At 60.2% G+C, this 10,190-nt stretch overlaps 1 protein-coding gene across 1 annotated transcript in view; it reads left to right on the forward strand.

Annotated features, from left to right (window-relative positions):
• LOC117887112 overlaps positions 1 to 4,834 on the forward strand; it is a 21,030-nt gene extending 16,196 nt beyond the window's left edge. The window contains exon 3 of the mRNA XM_034789354.1: positions 4,738 to 4,834. Coding sequence (XP_034645245.1) covers positions 4,738 to 4,834 — 97 coding nt within the window. The remainder of the gene's footprint in view (positions 1 to 4,737) is intronic.
• Positions 4,835 to 10,190: the final 5,356 nt, after the last annotated feature.

Below are 10,190 nucleotides of genomic sequence, written 5' to 3' on the forward strand. Positions count from 1 at the left end.
TGGAAAATTACAGCAAAATGGAGTCTGGAGTCACATGGGCCAGTCCCTGCATACTTTGCTGAGTTACAAGGCATATCTGCCTTTTCTCAATGGGTCGATTGTATAGCTGATGGTCCTTAATGGGCCATCAAGCAGGCTAGGCAGAGCTAACACCAACTTGTCTGGGATGTTTCCCAGAAACATAGCATAAGTTTGAAATACAGACAGTACAGAGTCAATATTCATAACTTCAACTACAAAATTGATACACACATATAGACAGCGTAATCACAACCAGCCAACCATAACCTCGTCTTAGACACCTCATTTGACCCCCTTTATACAAGATTTGGTGCCACTACAGGACTTTGGTTGCAACCATGTTCTATATGGTCTCAGATTATGTCAATAACGTCACAGGCCCACCATACCAACATCAGCCATTTTGTCGCAGTGCTTTTAGTAAAAGTCATGCACAGGTTATGGGAAAATTCATGGTCCATGACCTATCTATTGCCTTTATTATAAATACCCCTGACTAAACCTTACCTGGGGGGCCCCTGGGACTGCTGCTTTGGGGGACCCAGGGGCAGCCCCACTGGTCACTGCTCCATCCGTCCATGGGACTAGCTGCACCAGCTGCTGTTTGGGCACCACCAGCAGTGGCTGCTCCAGCCACACAAGCCGCTGCTCCCCGTCTTTGTCGCAAGACCCAGTTCCCCCTCCACTGATGCAAAGGGAGGTGATCAAACCCTGCAGCTCGAGGGCAGGGGAGAGGGTTATGGATCCAGATTGGGAGAGCTGCTCCCTGAGCCCGGTGGATGACACCTGAGGGAGAGGCCATATTGGGGATGAGGGGCGCAGTCAGGTTGGGGGGTCCTGGGGAAGCAGCTGCAGTTGAGGTGGGTGTCCCAGGCAGGGGTCAGAGTCTGCGTGGGGATAGAGTTCCTGGGGCAGGGGACACAGTCAGGGGGGCCTCCGGGGGGGGGGGGGGGGGTCAGGGGGGGGGGGGGAAGAGGGGGGGGGGGGCCGCGGGGGGGGGGGGAGTCTTCAGGCAGGTGGGTGAAATTGGGGTGGGGGTCCTGGGGAAGGAGGTGCACTTGAGGCAGAAGTCCAAGGGCAGGGGGTGCAGTCAGAGTGAAAGTCCCCAGGGGCAGGGGATGCAGTTGGAATGGAAGACTCCAGGGGCAAGGGGTGTAGTCAGGGTGGAGGTCCCCGGGGGCAGGGGTGCAGTCAGGGTGGGGTCCAAGGCTGTGTCCATCTCCTGGCTTTTACACATGTTCCCCATGGGGGCTCACAAATATGTTTGGTGCCAGGCCAACAAAAGGTTAATCCAGCCCTAGCCACCGGCAGAGCAGTCCCTTCCCCCACAGAAAGGCTGAGGGGCTCGGGAGGGAGGCCCTGGCCTGCTCCCTGCAGGAGATGAGGCTGCCAGCGGCTGCTCCCTCGGGGGCTGAGGCCGGGGGCCCTGCAGCTCTTGTGCCACCAAGGCCGCAAGGGCTGTTTATTTCTCAAGCCGCAGTTGTGTGCATGGGGGAAGCCCAGCCAGGGCTGAGGTGACTGGTAGGTGTGAGACTCAGGAGCGAGGCCTCCCAGCCCCACACTTCTTGCACCACCGTCACCACCACAAGGGGCCGTTTATTTCCCAAGCTGCAGTTGCAACAGTGGGGGGAACACGGTCAGCAGAGATGCCTGTGTCTGGCATGGTGGAGGGTGGAGGGACCTTGCTCAGCCAGGCTGGGCCATGAACCACTTTGCTAGTGCAAGCGCCCCACAGGGACAGGCCCCAGCTCTGTCCCCGAGTGACATGACCTGCCCTGCCCCATCGTTCCCAGTGGGGGCTCAGCTCCCACTCGCAGTCTCCACAGGGCGGGGGCGCTGGCTGGGTGCAGATGGGACACACAGCCTGATGGTTCCCTGGGTGTTAGGGGCTCAGCGCCTCTCTCCCAAGCCCTGACCCCAAACACACATCCTGCTCACCCCTAAGTGGCTGTTGCTGGCAGGGACGGCACCGGGAGCTCTTGGAGGGCGGGGGGCTGGCGGGGAGCCCAGTCAGAGTCCTGCCTTCAGCGTGGGGTCCACAGCCAGGATGAAGCTGGCAGTGTCCAGCCAGACTCCTGCGTCCCGGACCTGTGCCCTCTGCCTCCAGCCCAGGCCTTGGGTGCAGCCGAAGTGAGAGCAACATGGAACCTCAGCAACAGGGAATCGCCTCATCCCTCCAGGGGAGCCGCCCCAGCCCCGATTCCTCCCACTGACTCTTGGGAACTTGGTTCCCCAAGGACTCCAGCGCCCTGGAGCTCTGGCCAGTGGCTGTGACCCTGCTCCAGCCTGGCACCTTCCCTGGGCTGAGCTGTGGGGCTGTAGGGCAGACTGAGCAACACCTGTGCAGCCTGCTCTCCCCCGTGCCCTGTGCCGTGCCCAATGCCCCCTCCTCTCCCCCATGTCTCCTCCTCTCCCCCATGCCCCCTGCTCTCTCCTGTGTCCCCTGCTTTCCCCTGCATCCCTTATTCTCCCCCACCCACCAGAGACACCCTCTCCGCTCCTCTCCCGGAGACGCCCTCGCCATGCTGCTCCACCTCCCTCCTGCCCACTGGAGACCCCGGCTCCGCCCTGCTTGGCGCCTCGTTCTAACCTGGATACCAGCCAGATTCTCCTGCGGGGTCACAGGGCTGGGGACAGAGGAAGGGTGAGGGGCTCAGGAGGGACGGAGGCCTCCGCCTGCTCTCCTCTCCCTGCTGGAGATGAAGCTGCCAGAGGCTGCTCCCGTGGGGGGCTGGAGGCTGCTGGCCCACGGCTCTTCCACCACCATCACGGCCTGAAGGGGCCATTTATTTCTCAAGCCACGATTGTGCCAGCCCGATGGGTTGGGGTGGGGAGGGGAGGGAGCGTCACGCTCAGCCAGGTTGGGCTATAAACGTCCTCTCCAGTGCGAGCGCCCGCAGGGCCCAGGCACCAACACAGCTGCCAAGGGGCACGACCTGCCCTGCCCCATAGTTCCCAGGGGAACCACTTGGGTGCAGAAGGGGCGCGCAGATCGGCGGTCTCTCCTGATGGCTGTGTAACCCCAAACACGCCCCAGCTGTGCTTTCAGCCCCCTCACTATGAGGCCTTTGCTCGCTGGGCAGCACCGGAGCCCGCAAAGGACGGGAGGGGTCTGGAAGCCTGGCCCCAGCTGTGATCCAGGCTGGTCTTGCCTGTGCTTTTACCCCTCTCAGCACCTACAACCCGCCCCCATTAACCCTGCATTAGAAAACCAGTGGCTGCCTGCCGAACCTGTCGGGCACTGGAGAGAAGGGGCTCGGTCATAGCGCAGGCCATCCCAGAGTGCCCCCTTGCAGCCAGGCGTGGGTGAGGCTGGCCTGAAGTTATCCCTAGACAAGCGCCTTCTCTGCCAGATGTCCGTAGGGTACGCGGGACCAGGGCCGGCTTTAGGCCGATTCAGCCGATTCGGCTGAATTGGGCCCCGCACCTAAAAGGGACCCGCAGCTGTCCACCACTCCCCCAGCTCACTTCCCCCTTCTCCCCTCCCCTGAACGCTCCGCCCCCCTGCTCCTCCCCCTCCCCTGCTTCCCACGAATCAGATGTTCGGGGGAAGTCTGAAAACAAGCAGGGGCAGGCGGGCAGCAGCAGGTAAGCTGGGGAGGAGGGGAACGCGATGAGGAGGGCGCCGGGGAGGCGCGGTGCGGCCCAGTCCAGCCCTAGCCGAGTGGCTCCCTCCGGCCCCGGGCCGGTCAAGCGGCTCTGGCCCCAGGACACTGGCACCGGTTCCAGCCAAGCGCGCCAGCCCCGGTTCCGGCTGAGCGTGCCGGCCGAGCACCCCCGGCCCCAGCGGCTCCAGTCACGTCTCCTCCGGCCCAGCTCGGCTCGGGCCCCGGGGCCCCGGCCCTGGCCAAGCAGCGCCGGCCGAGTACCCCCGGCCCCGGCGGCCCTGGCGGCTCCGGCCTGGCTCAGGCCCTGGGGTGCCAGCTCCGGTTCTGGCCGAGCACGCCAGCCCCGGCCCCAGCGGCTCCGGCCTGGCTTGGGCCCTGGGGCGCCAACCCCGGTTCCGGCCGAGCACACCGGCCCCGGCCCCAGCGGCTCCGGCCCAGCCCCAAGCCCCACGACCGCAGCCGGAGCTCCGGCCGGAGCGCAGCCCGATTCCTGGGGGCGGGGCTTGCCAGCAAGCCCCGCCCCCAGGAATCAGGCCCCGCTCTTTCTAAAGCTGGCCCTGCGGGGGAATCAGTTCCTGCAGACGGTGTAGCTGCGGACCAGGGAACAGGAAGGCGTCACCATCCGGCTGAGGCTCACAACCCTCCAGGAATCACCATTGTTTCTGGGATTCTGCAGATGTCACCGCAGGTTCATAAGGAATTTTCTCCACGTCTTGCATATGGTCACGGAGCTCCCTAAGGCATACCCCCACCCCCCGAAAATAAGAAGCAGGGGAACCCACTGCGGAGTAGAACTTCCATGCAGGCGCAGCTTTCAGGAAGCCGTGGACCGCCGAGAGCGAAGAAACTTTCTGGAAAATCATTTGACAGCTCCACTCACTCGGCCCCAATGACCCTGGGGCTCAAAAAGCCGCCCGCCAGCCCTCAGCGTCAGAACCAGTCGCCCGCACGCTGCTCAACATTCTGGGAACCCCGGAGCCTCCGTGGAGGAAATGTGGGTCCTTGTCCATAACAGCATTTGGCATGATGCAACGGGGCACACTCCAGAGAGGCTGAAGTTTGGGCAAGACCCCGGTTCCTGGTTGAGCTCTGTTGCGGGTGTCTTCAGCTCCCTGAACCTGTATGTGGGGCATGGAACTTACCTGAGGGATCGACCGAAGGAGGCAGATGGGATGCAGTGGAGTCTCGGTCGCCAGAACCAGTAGGCCAAAGCCCGACATGGCTGGTGGGTGAGGCTCGGCCACTGAGTGTGGGCTGGAATTTTGGCTCACAGGGAAACCTGACGTTGCCACTCACTGGGAGTCATCTGTGACCAGCAGGACAAGGATTGTTCCCCGACAAGGATCTTTCAGCCAATCCTGAGCTTCTCGCTACCGCGCGTCGGACACTCTCCCATCGCCCCCTGCTCCCCTGCACCTGCCAGAGACACCCGCTCCACCCTCGTCCTGCTCTTCTGCCCCGCTAGGGACCCCCCCACACTTCCGCCCTGCTCCTCGTTCTAACCCGGATCCCGGCCTGATTCCCCAGGGGTCACAGGGCTGAGGCTGGGGGCAGGGAGGTGCCTTTTCCCCCAGAGGCAGGGTGAGGGGTGTGGGAGGGAGGCCTCCGCCCGCTCCCCACACCCTGCCAGGGACAAGACCACCAGGGGCTGGAGGCTGCCGCCCCCCTCCCCCGCCCCCGGCTCTTGTGCCACCACTACGGCTGCAAGGGCCGTTGATTTCTCAAGCTGTGGTTGTGGCAGCGGGGGAAGTTGGGCCGGGGCCGTTGGCAGCTTGGTGCGGGCGGGGGTGGGGTGCCTGGATCCTAAGGGGGTGACGTCTGTGCTGGGGCTTGTGGGGGGGCCCAGAGAGAACTGGGCAGATGGAGCCAGAGGGCCCTGTCTGGGGTAAGGGAGTCACGTGGGTCACCCTGGCAAAAAGAAGGAGGCCCAGGCCTGGCCTGGCCTGATGAAGAGGGCACTGGCAGGGAGACTGGGAGGCCCTGTGCGCCCTGGAAAGCCGAGACACATGGACAGAGACGAGGGCGCCAGATGCACGGATGCGAGGCCCCAGGATGATCTGACACTTTATTGGTGTTAATCATGTGGGGTGAGGGGGACTCAGCAAAATCACATGTGTGCAAAAAGAAAGGGCCCTCCACCCTGACAGCTCACCCACCCACCCACACTATGGTGTCCCCTCCTGAGTCTTTGTCAGCCTCTTATCTAGAACCCCACTCCTCCTGAGTGTGTGACAGCCTCCAATCTAGAACCCTGCCCCTCCTGAGTGTGTGACATCCTCTGATCTAGAACCCCGCCCCTCCTGAGCATGTGGCCGCCTCCAATCTAGAACCCCACCCCCAAGTGTGTGACAGCCTCCAATCTAGAACTCCGCCCCTACTGAGAGTGTGACAGCCTCCAATTTAGAACCCCACCCCTCCTGAGCATGCGACAGTCTCCGACCTAGAACCCCGCCCATCCTGGGTGTGTGACAGCCTCCGATCTAGAGCCCCACCCCTCCAAGTGTGTGACAGCCTCCGATCTAGAACCCCGCCCCTCCTGAGTGTATGTCAGCCTCTGATCTAGAACCCCGCCCCTCCTGAGTGTGTGATAGCCCCCAATGCAGAACCCTGCCTCTCCTGAGTGTGTGTTAACCTTGGCTCTAGAACCCTGCCCCCGAGTGTGTGAAGGCCTCCAATCTTGAACCCCACCCACCCTGGCATTAGAAAAGCTTCAGAGAAGGGCAACTAAAATGATTAGGGGGTTGGAACGGGTCCCATATGAGGAGAGATTAAAGAGGCTAGGACTTTTCAACTTGGAAAAGTGAGACTAAGGGGGGATATGCTAGAGGTATATAAAATCATGAGTGGTCTGGAGAAAGTGAATAAGGAAAAGTTATTTACTTTTTCCCATAATATAAGAACTAGGGGCCACCAAATGAAATTAATGGGCAGCAGGTTTATTCATAGATTCATAGATTCATAGATTATAGGACTGGAAGGGACCTCGAGAGGTCATCGAGTCCAGTCCTCTGCCCGCATGGCAGGACCAAATACTGTCTAGACCATCCCTGATAGACATTTATCTAACCTACTCTTAAATATCTCCAGAGACGGAGATTCCACAACCTCCCTAGGCAATTTGTTCCAGTGTTTAACCACCCTGACAGTTAGGAACTTTTTCCTAATGTCCAACCTAGACCTCCCTTGCTGCAGTTTAAACCCATTGTTTCTGGTTCTATCCTTAGAGGCTAAGGTGAACAAGTTCTCTCCCTCCTCCTTATGACACCCTTTTACATACCTGAAAAACAAATAAAAGGAAGTTCTTCTTCATACAACACACAGTCAACCTGTGGAACCCCTTGCCTGAGGAGGTTTTGAAGGCTAGGACTACAACAGGATTTAAAAGAGAACTAGATACATTCATGGAGGTTAAGTCCATTAATGGCTATTAGCCAGGATGGGTAAGGAATGGTGTCCCTAGCCTCTGTTTGTCAGAGGGTGCAGATGGATGGCAGGAGAGGGATCACTTGATCATTACCTGTTAGGTTCACTCTCTCTGGGGTACCTGGCATTGGCCACTGTTGGCAGACAGGATACTGGGCTGGATGGACCTTTGGTCTGACCCAGTATGGCCATTCTTACGTTCTTATGCACCTGTCGTCAGCCTAGAACCTCTGTCCCATCCCTGGGTGAGTGTTGAACTCCAGTCTAGAACCCCCATCCCTGCGTGTGCTCTAAGGTACCACCTAGAACTTCTCCCCAGCCCAGGGTGAGCTTGGAATGAGGATTCCCAGCTGGAGCAGCTCCATTGACATCAGGGCCGATTGGCACCCGCTGGGACCTGCCAAATTGACTCCAATGGCTCGGGGCTGATTGGCACTCGCTGGGACGTGCCCAATGTCCCATTTCATTGCACAGTGCTGCTGGCACAGACCGTGGCAAACCGATCTTTCTGAGCGACAGATGGGCACGTTCGGCCTCCTGCCCCGTTGGCTGGCTGGGCAAGGTGGGAGAGGACCGGACACATGGACAGAGATGTGGGCACTGAACACATGGACAGAGATGTGAAGCCTGCTGGTTGCGGTGAAGCTTTGTGGCTCTTGCTCAAATGGCGGAAAATCAGCAACTTCACCCCGTCACCCCCACCATGAGACAAACCAGGCCCATCCAGATGGGGCCAGCGCTCCAGCCTGCAGTCTGCCCAGCCCTCACCACCTTCCATCCCCCAACCCTGTCTGCCCCAGCCCTCAGCACACCCCATCCCCCATCTGCCTGGTCCTCGCCACACCCCATCTGTCCCGGCCTCATCTCCTGCCATCCTCATCCATTGTCCAAGACATTCCCTCCCAGACTGGGTAAATCCCCTCGTGGGATGGATGTAGCGATGCTGCCCGAGTTTGCAGAGAGCCTGAGCAAGTCACTGGGAAAGGGGGGAGCTGTGTTTAAGTGGGCACTGTCTGCCAGCCCTCCCCCAGCAGTTAGACCCTGGCAGCTGGGGATTATGCTGGGGCGCCCTCTGTCATCTGGGGGGGGGTCCCCGCTGCTGTCTCCTCCACCCCTCCTGGCTCAGCCCCATGGAAGTTCCTTTAAAGGCAATACTGAATGAAGCAGCCGAGTGGTGCCTGGTGCCGCCTACCCTGGGCTGGTCACTGGACTGCAGGAGCAGGCACCGCCCCTCTCCAGAGTGGGGGGGGGGAAGGGAGGGAGAATGAGTCTATAAAAAGAGGGACTGGGAGCTGAGAGCCCATCACTGGAGATCTGGTGTGAGCCTCTGTCAGTGAGGGATGGTACCCCGAACTCCTGCCCCATGGAAAACCTGGTGAGTCCCCCTTACCCTCCACCTCCTGGCCCATGGAGCCCCAGGGGTGACTCCTCTGCCCATCTGCCTCCTGCCTCATGTGGGTCCCCTCTGCCACTCACCTACCCCCCACCCCATCAAGCTCCAGGGGCTAGGGGATGTGGGTCGGGGGGCTCTGAGTTAGTGCCCAGGGCTCAGGGGAGCTGACACTGCAGGGTCCTGTGCAGGTGCTGGGACGGATGCCCAGGGCTGGACTCCTGCTGCTGCCCCTTCTCCTCTGCTTCGGGCCAGAGACCGCCGGGAGCATCAACCCGGTCACACTCAAAGCCATCGTGGATCACGTCCACCAGTGAGTGACCGGCCTGGGCTGTGTGTGTGTTTTGGGCCTGTCCCACTCCCCTAGCCACAAAGGGAGCAGCAGGGACCCCTTGTGTCTGCTGGTATCACAGGGTTACCTAGAGCGACTGCCTCAGAACTGGTGATTCTGGGGGTGCTGGGGGGAAATGGGGTCCAGAACTGGGAGGGGTGATTCTGGGAGTGCAGGGGGGAGATGGATCCCTGAGCTGGGAGGGGTGATTCTGGAGGTGCAGGGGGAGGATGAATGTTTGTGGACTGTGCAGGTGTTTGCACAGTTCATGCTCATTAACCCTGTGCTCAGTGTTTGATTTCCCCTGGGCTCCCGCTCCCCCCTGTCCCCCCCCCCCCCAGGTATCGCCCTGTCACCACTCCCACCCCCTACGATCAGTACACGGTGGCCATCTCCTTGCCGCAGTCCGTGTGCAAAGGTACCAGCCCGAATGATCTGGAGAGGCACCTGCCCGTGGCCAAGCTCCAGGTGATGAAATCCAAGCTGGAGACGGACTTTCTGGGTGAGGGGAATCACACTGTCGCCGCCAAACCCGACAAAAATGGCCAACACTCCCTGCACTCCGAGTGGCTGATGCTTTGCCTGGACTAGAATGGGGTGAGTCCCGTCTCCCGCCTCCTGGACAAGGCCCGGGGCCAGACCAAGTGCCAGGAGACCCGCGCCTTGGAAGAATAGTTTGGAAGCAACCGCTACACCGGGTGGTTTCTGAACAACCAATGTGGCTGGAACCGCTGCTTTGTCTTCTTCACTTATTTTGCCCCCTGCCTGGGCACCTTCCTCAGCTTGAAGGACGACCACTGCATCCAGCAACTCATGGACGGGATCTTCGGCGCCATAGATGAAGACCGCTGCGCCTTGGCCTTCCAGGAGGTTTTCGGTCAGGACAGAAATCAGGGGAAGCAGCTTGTATGGCACTCATGGCAAACGCTCTGTAATGTGCCCATGTACCAGCGCGATGACCAGGGCTGCCAGACCTGCGAGGAGAAGAACGTCAACAAGAACCTCTGCCTAACAGCAGTGAAAAACCCAGCCACGCCAGCCCCGAAAGCAGCCCTTGGGGGCGGATGCCAAGGTGGGAGGAGATTGTAAGCTGCGATGCAATCAATCAACAACCAACCCATCCCTGCATCAACCCATCCTGGTTGTAGCAGGGCAGACGCCAGGGCCCATGCTGGGAGTCAGGTTTGTCTAACTCTGTGCCTGACAAACCCAGTTTTGGTCATTTTGTGCTGTGTGATCGACACCAATAAAGCTTTAGAGCAGCCCTTGGCCTCATGTCTCTGTCCGTGTGTTTGTCTCTTTCCTCCCCAGAGGTGCCGGCTCCCCTGAGATCACCCCTCTGCGGGCAGTGTCACCCACCACCCCTCCCCAGATTGCAGTCCCTCATGCTCCCTACGCCTTGATAGAGTGTCACTTC

The sequence above is a fragment of the Trachemys scripta genome, chromosome 14, assembly GCF_013100865.1.
Source record: "Trachemys scripta elegans isolate TJP31775 chromosome 14, CAS_Tse_1.0, whole genome shotgun sequence".
In the NCBI taxonomy this organism is placed as follows: domain Eukaryota; kingdom Metazoa; phylum Chordata; order Testudines; family Emydidae; genus Trachemys; species Trachemys scripta.